This window comes from Buteo buteo, chromosome 13 (genome assembly GCF_964188355.1).
Source record: "Buteo buteo chromosome 13, bButBut1.hap1.1, whole genome shotgun sequence".
Classification (NCBI taxonomy): domain Eukaryota; kingdom Metazoa; phylum Chordata; class Aves; order Accipitriformes; family Accipitridae; genus Buteo; species Buteo buteo.
In genome coordinates, this window is record NC_134183.1 from 10,489,962 (window position 1) to 10,507,709 (window position 17,748).

The window sequence follows — 17,748 nt, forward strand, 5'->3', positions numbered from 1 at the left end:
TTGACTGAACAGCTTGTTTAATTTTGAGCTGTATATAGTATACTGTATATAGTATACATACTGTATATAGAAAATAAATAGAGTGGCAGCTGGATCCAGTGATGATTTGTTGGTTCTGAAAGAGCCGTATGTGTGTATTCTGTGTAAGGAAGTGTCATGGGTGGTTGTTTTGGGAAATACTCCTGCATTCATACTACAAAGACATGTCCTACAAATTTTCATTAAAATGCATCTTGTACATAAGGCACTCCAATGTAGTACTGGAGTAACAGGTTTTTGAGTTTGGTTTTAACAGTTTAGGTAGTAGAAGGAGCAAATTGTGGAATAGCAGACCAAAGTCTGCCCCAATTCTTATCTTTTAGGGTCCCAATTGTATTTTCTGGGGATATGGGATACAGTAAGATTTGTGTTTGGTCTCATTCTTCATATAACTCATCCTGGACAATTTACGCAGTTCAAGAAGAAATGTTAAGCATTTACATTAAGTAAAAGCCTGGGAAGTAAAGGAGGAAAAAGTACAGATGCACGAAAGGGAAAGGGAGGGTGAAGTGGAAGAGGCTGTTAGAGATTTTGTTATTTTCTGGCCTTTAATTTCACTGGGTTTCTTTGTTGCAAAAAGACAAATCATTAAGCACTTTGTCTTTCATGTTTTTTAACACCCCAGCAAAGAGAGATGTATTAAAAATACACTGAAATGCCTAAAGGGATTCAGTATAAGCTCAACTAACTTCAAATTACGGATCCTGGGAAGAAGCTTATTTGTGTGTTCTTAAAGAACCTGTTGCTGTGTAGTCCGCAGCAGCCTTGCAGCAGCAGTTCATCTGGGTCCTGCAGTCCTTTGGAAGGGATGCTTTGTCTCCCCTTTTCATGGTGCTGGCTCTGTTATTCATTGGAACTTGTGTCTTTAATGACTCGTACCAGCTGAGATGTGTAGTGTTTCCTACCAGGAATTTTTAATATGTGTTGTCACTTTTTCTTTTACATTCAGGTTGTGAAGGGCCTTACCTATTTATGGAGTCTAAAGATTTTACATAGAGGTGAGTAACAGATGTTTTCTGTTTTCCAGTGAAATACCATATTATTTTATTTTAACAACACTTTCTACAGAGACAGTAGACCATACTAGCATCTAGTTTGATTCCAGTGGAGTAATGCAGAATGAATCTTACTCATTAGTCTTGCAGATTTTCTGATAAAATATTTTTTACTGCTGTTCTCTTTTATTGCCCTCCCTCCTCCCCTACAAAGAAAAAGACTAAAGAGAGGAAAGAATTTTATAGAGATTTAGATGCTTAGGGTTACGAACAGGTGCCCAGTGGAAAAATCAGCAAGGAAAATCAGATGTTTGACTAGTATTGAAAATAGAAGATCGATAATGAATTTTCTTATGTACTTCAGAAATCTCACGTAACAGCCACAAGCGTTGCTAGAGTCTCAGATCTCTAAAATCATGGCCTGCTGTCCTCTAACATGGTCATGAATAAATAAAGAAACTTTAAACCTGCTTGGACATAAGCCATTTTTGGGTTTTGCTGTTCATTCTCCTTCCTGGAGCTAATCTGTATTTTTATAAACTTCTCATTTATTTCTTGCTTTTTAATGTTGTTACATTTTGTTAAAAATGTACCTATTGTGGTAAGTTAATTCAGATATACTAGAACTTTCAAAACCAATGTCAGTTCTGGAAACAGTGGAAAATGCTGTTTAAAGAACAAAGAAGCCTTTCCCCCTACATCACCATCCCCCCCTTCCAAAAAAAAGAGAGAGAAACTCATTACATTTATAATGTTTCTAAAGTGTCTGAAAGTAACTGCTCTGGTTCCTAATGTTGCTAACAATACTGTTTAATTTAACCCATCTGCTCACTCAGCCCGTGTGCACAGTTGGAGCGTGCAGTAACCGACATCATTTGTGATTGAAAGAGAAGTGTAAAGTAGAGAGACACGTAGAAAATTTTAAGTTGCAAACCAAGTAGGTAAGACCATTTCTTCTGGGGTGCCTAGTTTTGGAGTGTCTGAGAAGTAGGTGCTAGGCTCTGGCAAGGTGATGAGCAATGCCTGGGTTAGGCACCCAGGGTCCTGATGTGATCAGTGCAAAGAGTCAGGCACCTCTGGAGAGTTATCCAGAAATCTGTGCACTGAGTGGGGAGAACAAGCTAATAGGAAACACTAATTGCCAGTATGTATTGAGGTCCTGCCCCTCCTTAAAGCTTAGGCTCAGACTGTCCTCTGGCTTTTGTGGAGTTTGTTTGTAGTGGAGGAGAAGATTGATCCTTTCTTTATGTAATGGCCCAGCGAGCAGCTGTGCAACAGGACATCGGGTTCAATTCTTCCTCGGTCTCACAGCATCTCCCTCCTGGGAGATGGCACTGACGTGAGAGCACAGGCTGTCTCCTGGGTGGGAGAAAGAGGGCTGTGGCCAGAAGAGTGAGTAGAGTTCAAGAGAGGACCTGGCTTTGTTACCCCCAATTAGAAGGTGAGTGAAATGCTAAGGCTGCTGGTGTATTTGACCCTAGGCTGTCGCTGGATTAAAAGAACAAAAATAACCAAGAGTCCATGACCAACTTGGTGCAGACACAGGTTGCCAAGGAGGCTTCATTTCTGGTGATGGTTTAAACATTTCACCTACCAGCCTGAATGTTGCCAGATGCAGAGATTTATCAGCTCCATCCACTCACAGCAAAAGGATGAACAGTTTAGATGCCAGAGCTGCCACAGCGATTGACAGAATAAATATAAAAGAAAAGGTAGCTGGAACATCCATGGCTGGGTATTGCTCTGAATAGGCTACACAGTCCTTGCCACCATTTTATAACGACCAAGAAGAAAAAAGCAGATTGGAGATTTTTTTCATTTTTAATTTTTTCATTGAAGATTCTGGCTGCCTACTGAATGTGATTTGGAGAGAGCAATGTGGTCAGGCATAAATACTATAACTGTAACATTTTATTCTGCTGTTGCTGTAAATTTAGAACCTGGGTCTGATTTTTGCTTTGCCAGTAAAACACAATCTCTCCTTCTGCATGGGTTTCATTGCCTTGATTGAAGAGCAGCTCTGAGTTTTTGATGAATTATGTATGGTCCTTGCTATGGTCTAAAGAAAGGCGCAGAAACTGATTTTTCATCACACTTCCAATTTTCTGGCCTTGGTCTGTTGCTGGATTGACCAAGGTGAGAACAGCACTGCAAAATGCCATGGAGGGGATAACTAGCATTCCAGCATCCAGGAGAGTTTCCTCAAGGGATTGGATTTCAGTATTACTCTACCCATTTTTAAGATACAGAACATGTGTGTACTTAAAAATGGGTACAGAGAATACAATGCAAGGAGGATGCCTATTTCTCAAAGTTATCTCCTTCAGCTGTCTACTGGTTTTAATGCAGCGGAGGTAAATGAAAGAAAATTTAACCCTGACTTCTTTGCTGTCACATGTAAAGCAGACCATGCAGGAAGCTCACATAGGCTAAGAAGTCAAGAATTTCCACCGTGGTGATAACGAAGGTGGAGAAGCAATCATCGTAAAGAGGCTGTGTAAGGCAGTGCAGCACCCGACAGTTTGTGACTTGAGCATGGATTAAAGCGAAGGAAACAAACAATGAGCAAGTCTTTTATTCCAGATCAGACATTTCAGCAAATATTACAGCTTAACTTCAAAACAAACCTTGCAACTAATGAGGTGATAGCCGTGCATATTAATAAACCCAAAGCTGTAGTCATAGTCATCACACCCACATCAAACATAAACATAAGATTAACACCTATACCACTTCTTTGGAAGATGTGAGAATGTCCCAATGATAAGTGTGCTCTTTTCCCCAGAGGATAAGAAGTAGAAATGGAAGGGTAATGAGAAATTAACTTAGATTTAAAACAGAATTAGCAATTAAACAAGTCTAATCATGTACAAAGTCAAAGTTTGTATAAAGACAAACCAAAATCTGTTAAGTTCAAGAATAAGTATAGACCATATGCATTTTATGTGGTGTGTTTTTCTCTGTTCACACCTCCTTATTAAAAGAAATGTATGAAATAAATGTTACCCGCTTGTGTTTAATTGTACTGATCTGTATTTGTATGCATGACTGTCTGTTTACTGGGGGCCAACATGTATTGCATGGTTTGGGCACCTTGGTTTCTGACTAGGTTTTAAATTTGTCTCAGAGTTTTGGAAGTTTTTTCTGGTTGGTGATTTGTGAGCTTGAGCAGAGTTGATGATTTGGACTTCCTGGTCTGCCTGTTGGTTGCGTGGCTGTCTATGGCAGAAGGGAGGTTTGTGCATCACTCAGACCATCTCTTTTTTCCCCAGGATATTCCCATAGAAGGATAATCAAATCCTCTTTGTTTTGATGTAAGCTACTGGAGCCGAGGAGTGCTGGTTGGTAGGAACAGGCACTAGTGCAATATGGACAGTGAGCGTTCCCATTTTCTCAGCAGTAACTGTGGTTTGCTGAGGGTTTCACCAAAGATGTCCAGAGCAGCGTATTTGACTTCCCCCCCCCCGCCACTCTTTTTAGGTTTGTGAGAAATAATCAGCAATAGCGCTACATATAATGAAGCACAAACAAAAATACTAGAGCATATGTACATATACATATACATACTTATGTATGTATATATATGTATAGCTAAACACATATGTGCACACTCATGGACCACTTACCCGTATTTGAAAAAAATAATCCTGGCCTCTGCAAAAAGCATGCTGATGAGGTTGTTATGGCAAGAAAGTATTTTCATTCTTCCAGCAGCTTCACTTTAACAGTAATGTTCTGTGAGCTGTCTGCGGCTAAAGTTGTGCTTTTTTATCTTGTCTCCCTTGAACCTGGCATACTGTGGGTTTATATTTTTAAAAGACAGAAAAAGTCAAGAGAGCTTTTAAAAATCTGGGGGTTTTCTCCCCACAATCGTTAATCTGTTTGCTTTTCAATAAAACAAGATGCCTGAAGTGTTTGGTGTTCAAAAAGCTGAACTTCTGACAATTCTGTTTACTGGTAAGTAAGACCTTGGAGGTCCGATTTATTTGCAGAGAGGTGAAATGACTTAGATATATCATAAAGAGGACTTGTTCATCCTCTATAATGATGCTTCATAGAAATAATTTGTATTAAGCAAGCACTGGTAATGGGAGCATAATGACCCCTTTTGGCTCTTGTTTAAATTCTTTCACTTCTAAACAGTAATATTAATCACAAGCAGATGGTGCAGAACATTATTTATGCACATTTGTTTTCCAAAACCAAAAAATGTTTAACCCATTAACTGAAGCAGTTTATGAAACAAAAAGGCTAATTTACTGACTGGGTGATTTTTCTCCCCACTTTCAATATGAGATATTTTGTGAAGTGACATTTTTGTCTAGGATTGTCACTTCCTTTTTTTCTTGAGGAAACCAATGCAACCCTTGGAATTCATAGCAGATATTTGCTTAAATCCTCCATTTGCTGTTTAAATTCTGCTGTAAGGACAGATAGTATTTGTTCTTAGCAGTGCTTGTTTGGCTGCAGCTTGCTCGGTAGAGTCCCCAGCCTGCACAGGCTTCCCTTCCTTTACGGACTGATTGCCAATTGCTTTTTTCAGGAATTTATTTTTTTTTTTAAGTTCTGTTTGTGAAAGAATTTCAGGATCAAGCCGTGCTTAATGAATGACAGATCTTTTTTTAATTATATCAACTTACTGTCACATCCCACATGATAGCAGGGAAGGGGAGATGGGGTCTGCAGATCCCCAGTGACACAAGGTGATGGCTGGATAGAGCCTCTGTCTTCCTTGGTGGGATAGGGGACAAATGTGTCGTGGTGGTTTCCTCTGGTGAGTTGTGTTAAGGGAACGGGAACTTGTGGGCTGCACTTGGAGACTACCCTGCTTCTTCCTCTGAACTCACGACATATACGTGTCTGAGTCCTTACAGAAAGAAAATTTGGCTGCGTACATGTTGCATCATCATCACTTTCTGTGAGGTCATAGTGTTTCACACTCAGAGCTTCCTTCTGCTTTCCCAGACCCTTCACTCAGAGTGAAGGGATTTTTGCTTTGTTAAAAAACAATGCTGATGATCTGGTCCTGATCCCACAAACCTGTTTTCAGCCATACTGCACGAAAATGTTTCTCTCATCCATTTGGCCGTTAATTATTTTTGTTACATCCTTTACAATTAAAAGCAAGAGCCTCTTGTTATACTGCGGTTTTCTTTTAGAAGTGTTAGTGCTGTCAACTGCTGGATTCGTGGTGCAGAATGTCAGTATTTTCTGCGTGTGTAATTGCACCTGCTGTTTAGTTCATTACAATTCAGCGCAAGCCTAGTAATGAGGTAGCTCTATTGGCTGCCATATTTTTAGAAAGAAGGTTAAACAGGATTACTGTGCAACTTACTGTTCTTCTCGGGATACAGGATAGAGCCTGCTGATGTACTCGGCATGTCTTGTTAGATTTAGCAAAGTCACTCAACACCGGAGAGGGGTGTCCTGCTTAGCGGGTTGCCACAAGCAAATATTTGAGTCTCCCTGAAGCTTTAGTTAGAAAACATGTCCTAAAATGTTGTTGGGAAGTGTATGGGAGGTTTTGCGACTGCATGGATCGCTCTGTAGCAGTGGTGGTGTTTCATCACCTGAGGCGGGGGAGTAGGTAAAAATCCATCAAAAATGGAGCACATGGATTGAATTCCCAAAGATAAATGGAGATCAGGGTACACAAACTGAGTCTGTTGATGCTGTAACGTGATGGAGACATTTGTGACTAATTTTTCTTTTGGCTTTGGGGGAAATTGCAAAATGTATTGGCAGTATTGATACCTAACTTAAAACGTACAGATCCACTTAGGTTATATAATGTACTATTGAATGCTCCCCTTTTTAAACTGGATTTTTAGCTCAAATATAGGAAAGCATTTAATCAGCTTGTTAATTGAGGTTATACATTTCTACATTACAGAGACAAATTAAGCAAGCTACTGTGGTACCAGAAAACATCTGCTAAACAAAGGCAAACTTAATGATAAACAAAATTAGGTTCTTTTCTAGTTGGGTTTCATCCATCTGCACCCAACTAGTGTTCACTTTTAAAGAAGGCAAAGATACAAGCTATTGCTTTTAATCCATTTTGACAGAAGAAAGCAGTGATTAGGCAAAGCCACTGTGCTCTAATCTTCCCAAGTTTAAGCCAGGCCATAACGTGCACATTATGCTTTCTGACTGGCATCCCTGGAACAGAAAAGGTGCTCAATGTTTCCTGCACTACAGTCAGGCTGGATGTTTACATGTCAATTTTACAGTATGCAGCAGAAGCGTACCAACTTCTTTTGACATCAGACGGGGTCAACGTTCAGATCTTTGTGCCACTGACAATCTGGCTTTACAATGTACATTGATGTTTTATTTGCTGGACCAGGTTTAGTAATCATTTTTAGGCGTTGCTGGCAGTTAACCTGTGTAAAAGCTCTGAAAATGTGAGATCAGAGCTGTTTTATGCAGTAGAAGCTGTGGAGGTGGAAGCCAGTAGTTTTGAATAATGGTGTACACAAGAGCAAAGCTGCACTGTATATATGTTCTTGTAGCAGAAGGAGCCTCGAATGCGCTTGTATTTTTTGTGTTTTGCGTGTGTTCCTATATAAAGGTGTTTGTATGGGATACTTTGTAATTTTTTATTAAATTCTGCTCTTGTCACCATATGGAATTAAGCAAGGGCTGTTAGGGAAGAGGGAGGCAGGGTTAATTGCAGTGTTAGAATACAAAGTCGCAGGGCTGGGAGGAACCTTAAAAGGTCAGCCTGGCTATCCCTTGATATGAAAACAGGCTTCACCGTTTGCGCTGTTGCTTTTGGCTCGTTCCTAAATTGTCCAGTGACAGAGTTTGTTCCCTCTCTGTCATTTCCCCTTCATGCCGTAATCTGCAGATCCTTTTTTGCAGACCTGCTCCAGCCTACACTCCAGGCAGTTCTTTAATCCTATATTTATGCAGTTGATTAATCCCCATCTAAATGTAGTGCTTCCATTTGTCCCTATTGAATTTCATCTTATTTTTTCAGTCTGATTTTCCAGTTTGTCACAATCATGTTGAATTCTAGGTCGTATCCTTCAGTCCACTTGCTGTCCCTCCCAGATGGGTGTCACCTGCAGATTTGGACTCTGATCTTAAGGGTCTTTTCCAACCTAAATGATTCTGTGATTTAATAACAGGGTTTACTAGTATTTGAGAGGTACAGTGTCATCTGTGCTACTGACTGTTACAAACCAGAGGTTGCATTTGGAATATATCTTTGAAGTATTTCCTATTAAAATCCATCATGCCAATATTCGTAACGATCTCTGTATATGCGATGTGTATCTAGGATAGTACAGATTAAATCCAGTTTTGTTCCCTCAACAGATGTGAAGCCGTCTAATATGTTGGTGAACACGCGAGGCCAGGTGAAGCTGTGTGACTTCGGGGTTAGCACTCAGGTAATTCCCCCTTTAGATATCTGCCCACTCTCCTTCTAATGTCAAAATCACCTGGCTGCCAGACAAACAGCCCCACAGCAAGCTCCCCTCTGCTGGGACAGCCCTATTCATTTTTAATCTCTGGGTGACTTTTCTTCATCTGAATATGATTGTTCATTGTTTAATGACAGTAAAAACTGCTGATATTGTAATTACTACTTACGAATAGCAAACTTCATTGATATGCAGCTTTGATATGAAAGCGTTTTGGCCAGACAAAAGGGAGGGCAGAACGAGAGATGTGTCTGGGGAGCCCAACTGGCCCACAATAAAAATTAATATTGGGAGTAACAATAGTGGTGGGCTTTTACAATGTGCAGCACAAATTTTAATTAATTTCCATTTTGGGCCTCCCTGGAGAACTTCTCTGATAGTGACCCATGAGCTTGCTGTGATGTTGATTTGAATTTCAGCACCTTTACTCTCAGCCAAACATGAGGACCAAAGAGAAGGTCAGCCTTGTATTATAAGTTGTCAGAGTCTGTTGTCCCTCCAGCGTATTTAGTGCTCATTGCATTCAAGTGATGAATGTGGCTTTATTCACATCTTGAGCCAGCTGACTGAAAAATGAATGCGTTCAATCCTACTTCAAATTGACTTTTTATATCAGACTAGTTTGGGGTACTAAAGCGATAAGCATCCTGTTTAACAGAATTGTTTAAGGTTATCTGCCATAAACTGTAATGCAGTGCTTGTTTAAATTGGAACTCTCATTCCGAACAAAAGAGAGATTTAATCATTTTTAATGCCTTTGCAGATAAATTTGTTCCCTTTTACATAATTTTTAGTTGATTTATAGGAATGATGATTGTAGGTTAAATGAGGAATAATTGCCCATTTTATTTCCACATTATCTTTATATTGTTCTAACAGACTGTTTTGTCTGATAGCTGGTGAATTCTATAGCCAAGACGTATGTTGGAACAAATGCTTATATGGCGGTAAGTGGATTTATGCAGGAATAACATTTAAATAGAAGTATTTCTTCACAGTCTTGTTCTGTGTAATGCAGGATATATTCTAAACCAATTCTCAAAACTTCATCTCTCCCTATCCCCAGCATAAGCTATGTCTTAATGGTGTGTGCCACAAAACAACTCCCTTTTACTGTCTTGCAGACCCACTGCCTTCCTATCTGTGCTCACCTGCCTGCCCAGTGACAACTGCACTTCTTGCTCATAGGGAAGAGTAATATTGGAAAAGGGTTTCTTTCATGTATTTTCAGTTGCCTTTACTGCATTAGTAACAACTGGGAACAAAGAAGGGAGCCAGTTCAACGTTCAAAAAAGAGCTTTCCCCTGATAGCCTGCGACTCTGCAGGCCGCTGACAGTCTGATACCATCCACAGTTTGGGAACTGCTGCTCCCAGCCTGCAGTTTAGCAAAGCAGTAAACTACAAAAGTTAGCGTGTATTTTCTGTTAGATCAATTTGATTAATTTTAGTTCTCCGTTTAACAGATGTGAAAACGTAAATGCTTCAGTTTAGAGTGGTATATTAACTGTTGACTTTTATTTTGGGCATTAAAATTCTCTTAGCAAACTACTTCTGTCATAATAGTGAGGAAAAAATAAGTGTTTGGCTTGTTTAAAAAGAAGAAGTGTAAACAATACAAAGTGGTTGATACTTCTATTTTTCAAACCTCAGAAAAGATCCATGACCTTTAATCGCACTTAGGTATTTTTTCTTACTTTCTTGTAAGAAAAAAGCAGACCAGGGTGTCCATTTATTTGCTAAGTGCTTTTCTAGTCAAGGTGTACTCATTATGTGGCTTCTGAAACACTCATGCCACCATCCTAGAAAGACTTCGGCTATCCTGTGTCATCAGAATAGTATGTGCAGAAAAATGATTTGAAAAAAAAAAATCTGGTCTTAATGTAATACCACATTTCCTTAGTAAGCCTGCTGATTTCTGTGCCTTCATTTTCTAAAAGAACTGGAATATAGCGATTCAGACAAATAAACAGCTTCAGATTAATCAACTTTTCCAACTCAGCTGTTACTCTTAGAGTGGTCTTAAGCAGGTCTGAGAATTAAATTGTATTATGCTTTTAGTGTACAAATCAAGATTACTGTTCTCTTTCCCAGGTGTACATTAAATAAATTACTTTTTTTTTCTTATTGTTCATGGATGAATGTGATAGATTCATCTATTAATTGAAAAAGAGAAGTTTAAGCTAAAACATAGTTGATCTGATTTCTTGTGTTAAAATTGTTTTGCTTGCTGAATGAGTCATTTGTCATCATCAAATTTATAGTCTAGTCATCAAAAAATAATGAAGGTCATAAGCTTTGGTTTGCCTACTTGGCAGACTGAGTGAATTTGAAACCATTAAAAAAATTGAGGTTTCTGTTTAAAATAAATAAGCAAAAAAGCTTTTTGATTGAGAAATTAAGATTTCCAACAAAAATACATTTTCTGTAAAATCATTTTATCACCACTTTCATCCAAAATTATTTTCTGTATTAAAAAGTAACCAGTTGTAGCAATTTTTAAGAGAAAATATTTTTCAGCTGTGTATCGTTAGGATGATCTCTGTGTTGCACACTTTACTTATGCATGTGTTATTCTTATTTTTATCTTCTTTTCCATACTCTTAAATTCACGTGACTAGACTTTTTGTTTAAATGTGCAAATGGTTTACTTGCCACTGTCTTGCATGAATACAGAGGTTCTAAACATAAGTTGCTGTTTAAAACTTGAGCTGTTGTAACAGAAGAATAAACAATTTAATATTGTTCAGTGTGAATTATGCATCTGATTTGGCAGCTGAGGAAAGGCCAAGGTCTCATCTGCACTAAAAAGATCTGCGAGTATTACCATCTTGCCACAGGTGCGCTGTCTGCCGGTAACAAAACATGCTTGGCTGGGATAGCCAATACCATGTTATGTTATAAAGACAGATGTATCTGTCGGTGTACGTTTTTGGCTGCATATCTGCATCTTTAGGAGGATCTTTATCAGTATAAAAGGATGCTTAAAAATTGTATCCATATATGAATGATGCTGTTGCAAACATTTCTCAGATATGCTGACCTAGGCTAACTATACTTAATGAAGGCTTACCTTAATGAACTTTAAAAAAATAAATAAATAAAATTTTTGGATCACTGTTCAGCACAAAATAAATGAGGTTCAGTCAAAAAGATTTTGTTCCAGTTACATTCTGGGGTGGCTTTTTAGGTTACAGCAGTTGTGGAAGGCTATCCTTAAAGATAACGTGGGCAGCACTGTGTTTTTTACTTAACATTCATGCTGCGATAAAAGCTCTTGACCTGGGATTAGCAGTGCAGAGTAAACATCCGAAAACACATTGGACTGGCACTAATTTGGGAGTTTGTTTTCTAAAAAAGGTCTCTGGATTATTAAAGACTAAAAATACAGCCAGTGCTTTGTAGGTGGTTGGGCTAGACAGGTGCATTAACAGCACAGTGGGGAGAGAAGTCTCATGGAGCCTTTTATTGTTACATTTCATGCTGTACTTGACCTTGGAAATGCTTAAATTGTAGCTTTCAAGTAAAAACTAGCAGTTATATTTTACAGCTTTCTATTTCATGAGGCGTTAAACTTGCTATTAATAGTTTTGAATGAAGTCTTTTTTTCTATAGGTCAAAAATGAAATTAAAAAGTATATAAAATAAAATTGCTGGCATGTGACTTCATTGATTCTTTTGGCTTCAGTAACTTTGCTTTTTAAACCATAGTTACTCCCCAACCCCTTGACTCAACATTAGGAGTCGTACCTTGCTGCCGTGCCTGGGCGTAGCAGTAGATGTGTACACTGTTGGACCCTCACAACTTGAGGGGTTTGCTGAGCATGTGCAAGCCATTGGCTTTTTTTGTTGGCTAAAACAGCCCAAACACAAATGCCATGGCCAACTTTACAAGGTGCATAGCAATGCATGACTACAAGTCTAAGCATAACCGAGTCCTTTCGCTCTTAAAGAAGAGGCAAAAATAAATAAGTCATGTTTGAAGAGTGGATTTGCTCTCTGCCAGGTTAGCTGGTGAGCTTAAGCTTCTTCGCATTTTCTCAGTTGATTTGTTTGCCCTGGGCTAGCTTTTGTGGAATAAGTACGTATGTTTGTTTGCTAGGCTCAAGAAGGTGTTTCTTTCCGTTTCTTTGCAGCCTGAGCGGATTTCAGGAGAACAGTATGGAATTCATTCGGATGTTTGGAGTCTAGGGATTTCCTTCATGGAGGTATGCAAATATCTCTCATTTTCATGTGCACAATGCAAGAATCCAATGAAATCTAACATCAAAATATTTTAATGTAGTCTTTGTATACTCTTTTATATGTGCATGCTTTTAACTATTGCTAAGTTTCTTGGCTGTATTTAGAATGGGTCTGTTCTCACTGCGCTTAATTTGGTTAGATACAAAGAGCCTCTGTACAAACCATTTACCAATCTTAAACCCTCTAATAAAACTCCACATGAGAGTAAGAAGTAGGGCCTGGTACATGGTTGCCTCTGCATCCTTTCCACACCTCTGGGATTGAGATCACCGTATTTCTGTATTGCATCTTCACAGGCCAGGACAGGCTATTATTAGGGTTAAAATTATATTATGCAGATTCAAGGTTTGAGGTTGTTAATGGCCTTGGAAAATCTTTGCCGAAATTACTTGCACGATGGTATGAGTCTGTCCTTGTGTGATTAAATAAAGTGTTTGAGTTTAAGTGTTCACAGGGGCTTTTAGAAAGACATCTCACAAACATAGTTTCAAGCAGGAGAAAGTCTGATCAAAATAAAGCAGTTCAAAGAGAATGTGGTCGTAAATGCAGTCATTCAGCAGAACCCATGCTTTCTGCAGGTTTAGTCAGAACAAGGTCGGTTTTGATTCAGGAAAAAGGTTGTTTTTTTCAGCTTAGGGTTCATCAAACATGAATGCCAAAGACTTTATAGAAACGGGTGAGTGTTTATAGGAAAGATAACGTAGAGTGTATAAGTTGAGTAGAAATACCTGTGTTAGGATTGCGTGTTGACCAGTAAAATCACATCTGTCTTGGTCTGGTCTGGGAGGAGGGACAGGCAGCTCTGGGCTGGTGGTGACAGAAGGTTGCGTTCACGTAGCCTTTTTCACGCTGGCCTGGGCTGGCCACAAACAAGTGAGCTACGGTCGGAAACCCTTGTAGCCTTGAGAGCTTGAGCAATAAGCTCTCAGGAGACTTCTTCAAGTCAAGGACAGTCCCGTGAAAGAACATCTCCAGTCTTGGAGCAGTTGTTTCTTCCTAGAAGAACAGTTCATTCAAGCCATCGATGACTTGCACCATCTTTCTTGCGCAGCCTGACAAAGGCGTGATATGATTAACTGAAAAATATAGATGCCCTTCCCTCCTCTTCTGGTATATTACAGCATCATTAAGGTGAAGCTGAATATACCTTCTGGTGAAGTGCAGCTGATGTTTTTGCAGAAGATTAGGTAGAAGTTAAGTAGTCTTGGTGCTGGCCCTCTGCATCTGGGCAAATTTCACGTTTTGTAGCCTAAAAGTTAACCAAGACTATTGTTATGTTTTCAAACAATAAATTCCTTGCCAAATCAGTTTTAACCAAAACGAAAATACTTAATGCTGAATCATTGCGTTCAGACCTTGTAAATCTTTTCCAGAGTCTGACTGAAGCTAACTCTGAATTACAGTAATGACATACTTTAATGTGTCACAGGGGATGCAGTTCTCTTAATTTGTTTTACTGCAAATTTTAATGGTTTGCGATGCTGGAGAGCCCTCACAATTTTGGGAGAGATACAGAGTGTACTCACACACTCTGTACATTAATCTAGCCAACAAAGGGCTAAAATGAGATTATATTACATTACGACTTGACTATGGTGTTCTTCCTGATTCACAGTGGAATAAGAGTGATATAAATGCAGGAGTCCTATAGAGCAAGAATTTACTAGTTCCTTTGCTGAATAAAAAAAATGTATTTTGATTTGCAGCAGAAATCTGATGATTTACCATGTAGACCAAGATATTAGGAGTTTAGTTTAGGATTATTAGTAGGTAACCTGTCTGGTCATGAATTTGATTTGAAGGATGAAGTTCGCATTATATTAGCCAACATTAGGAAAACTCCTTTAATTTGCATTTGCTCTCCTCTTTTAAACCTTCTCAACTCCCCCCCCCCCCCCCCCCCTTTCCACGACTGTCCTCTGAACCAAATGTAGAAAAAACAATTTGGTTCTGTGTGCTCTGTTAATTGGTATGTCATCTGGTCCTCAGAGACCTCTCTTCAACATGATCGCTGTTTTATTGAAGTGGTTTGAGTGATGTGTTAAATGATGAAAGCAAAGACAGTGGCTTAGAAAAATGTCTCAAAAAAGGTGAAGAAGATGCTCAAAGAGCCACACAAGGTCACTGTCATTAAAGTAACACTGCATCGACATGGGGATTGGTAGTGGCTCTTGCTGATGGAACTGTTAAAAAGGGAAGTTATCATTTGCTGTAGGATTTTGAAATCCTCTCCATTTAGTAGTGTAATACTCCAATCCCTACAACTTCACGCTAGCACAGTTATAGCACATTAATTTAAAAGAAATGGCATGTGGGGCCAAGTTAGCAAGGGCTGTTCTGATGTATGATAATATAAAACAGCAGCTGAGTAAATATTCTCATTTTCTTTAATATTCTTCTGAGCCTTTAAAATGTCTTGAATTTCTTTGCTGCAAAACTATGTGTAATGAGAAACTGAACTGTTACTTTTGAAGGTTAAGAAAACTGCCCCCAAAAACTCGCTAGCAGACTGTGAAAAGTATTAGGTGTGGGTACCACCTAAGTTTTGAGAGATGGTAAGCGTTCTTGTTCCTTTTGAAGTAAGACGTGCCTGAGGGTGTTCAGTATTCCCTTTGCCAAAAAATAAAAAATAAATAAAAATAATAAAAATTTAAAAAAAAAAGAAAAAGTGCTGCTAGCTTTTCTACTACTATTTGTTCATTTTTTTGGAGTTTGCATTTCTTTCTTCAGGATTTTCTGAAGTGAATTAAATTTTATAAGTGTTTCATCACAAATACTTTGTGTGTTTTCAGGAGGTTTTTAGATGTTTTATTTAAGTGCTCTTGGGTTGACAAAGCAAGTTCAATTTAAACCAATGACACTGCTGTCACTACACTGAAGACTGTGTCAGCATTTCATTTATAAAAGCTGTTTTTCAGTCATAAAATACACTCCAGGCTGACTGGTCTGAGTCAGAGTGCTGTGTGCACTCTGTAAGCGATTCAGTCTCCCTCCAAGAGCTGTGCCCTGCACAGGAGGATAAATAAGATTGCCTAATATTTCTTGTTACTCTCCAATATGACTCTAATCCTACCTTGCATGGCTGCTATCCTAAAAGCGAACTTTAAAGCATCCAAAGTGGGATAAAATACCTCTTGTTGGGTTTTGATAGGCAGCGTTCTTGCCCAGTGGTGCCTTTTTGTGGACATGTTTGAGGAGTAGGTTTGCCTTCAGCTGAGCTGCTTCTCCTGGGATAAGAGACTGCTGTAAGAGACAAGAAGGTGGGTGAGAAGAGGTTTGGTGGGACCCTGTAGGACTGGTGTGTTCTCAGGTCCTCCTGTGCTTCCACAGAGGGTTGCTTCTTGTTTTTCCCCGGATTTTACCACCTCAAAGCTGCCTGCTGAGGAGTGCTGGCACTCTCCGGAGACTGAGGACCAGAGTCTCCTGCGTACCACAAGGAGATGGTAGGTGAGCAGGAGGGAGTTTTGGGAAGGGAATGGAATAGAGTTGTGATCCGAGTTGTTCACTGAGGCAAAGTATAGGCTTGCGGATCTTTACCAGAAGATCCGGGGCTCATTTTATCTACAGGTAGAATTGGTATTATATTTTGTTGAAATGCAGGAAGTGAAAGTGATTTGCTTATGCCACAAACGGAGTAAGTTTTGGAAGTAGAATGTGAGCTCATGTGCTTGGCTAACGATACCTTTTTGTACCTCCTTTTGTATCACATCCTAATGTCTACTTTCCACTGTCCTCTGCTGAGAACAGTAGCTACTTTCCTGTGTTTCAGGTCTCCTTTTAAAATGAACTTGCCTTGCAAAGATTATCAATGCTCTCTCCTTCAGGGAAAAGGAGTTTGTCTATTAGTTCTAACGTTAGAAGTTCTTAAAACTCCCAAAATGAGAATTTTAAGTCTTCGGTCCCCAGAGTTCTCTGTTATCTCTATATTTGCAAGAGTTTTCAAGGGTTGCTAGTTGTTTGTGACATTTGTGTTAAGATGCTGTTTTAAGCAATATTTCAAGCAGTCATGTGACAGATTTTCAACATCTGTGTGCATTCCCATATTATAGGAACACCAATATATATACCACAAACATGCCTTGCATCATCTATTTCAGGCATATATATCTTCTGAGTAAGTTTAACACTGATTGCGTGCAATGTCAGCATTACGGAGTCTTAGACTGTTCAGCACACTTGGGCTGCGAGCCCAGACAGAGTTGTAAGAAGAGCTCACTCAGACCACAAAGGCGAAGTGGAGAAACATGTTTGAAGAGGGTGCTACAAGAGCAAGAAGCTCTGCTTTAAGATGATTCTCTTAAAGCACTTCAATCTGTAAGATGTTTAACTGCATAAAACTGATGTAAAGACTCATGTATATGTAATCTGTCAAGGATAGGAGGTTTCAGAATTTCTAAGGAGTCTAAAATATGTGATCAGTCACATATCATCAGCTTTGAAGTGATAATGGTTCAAGATCGAGATTATGATCTGATCTGCAGGCAGTTCTGCAGACCACGATTTCGTCTTCTGCAGGAGTTCACTTATGTGTGGATGTTATGGTTGGTCTTTCATCAGTTTTACACCCTTATCTAAACAACAGCAGGTAGACAGATGGAGGGCAGAATCTGAGACCCAAAGCTTGGCAGTAGGTACAGCATACTTTCTGTAGTGGCACTGGAGACTCAGTGAAGGTTTGGTAGAAAGGGGGACAGTCATGATGAGACAACTGTGAATGTCTGTGTGGCTGCTGGAAGTAGACATGGACCATGCAGTGACCTACAGTGTCAAAAGCTCCACTGAGTAGAGGCAGGAGGAATATTAATTAAAATAGCCCGTTAGAAGATGGCAAGGGTCAAGCTTAAAAGGGAAATGAGAATTTGCCTTTAATCTCCATGCAGAGCAGGAGTCTTGATATGGTAACAAAATACTTGGCTGAAGTGAGGCATCTCTGATCAAGTGACAGGTCTTGCTGGGCTTGTCCTTGCCTTTTGTGTGCTTGGAATAAGCAGAATTTTATTCTGCTTGTTTAAACTGGAGAGACTGGGAAACGCCTTGC

General features: G+C 39.3%; 1 protein-coding gene across 5 annotated transcripts in view; it reads left to right on the top strand.

Moving 5' to 3' along the window:
* The window catches only part of MAP2K5 (mitogen-activated protein kinase kinase 5), a 140,286-nt gene that overhangs the window by 61,811 nt on the left and 60,727 nt on the right, over positions 1 to 17,748 (top strand). For all 5 annotated transcript variants that reach the window (XM_075044661.1, XM_075044657.1, XM_075044658.1 and 2 more), the window contains 4 exons: positions 989 to 1,037; positions 8,361 to 8,434; positions 9,364 to 9,414; positions 12,602 to 12,673. In XM_075044661.1, coding sequence (XP_074900762.1) covers positions 989 to 1,037; positions 8,361 to 8,434; positions 9,364 to 9,414; positions 12,602 to 12,673 — 246 coding nt within the window. The remainder of the gene's footprint in view (positions 1 to 988; positions 1,038 to 8,360; positions 8,435 to 9,363; positions 9,415 to 12,601; positions 12,674 to 17,748) is intronic.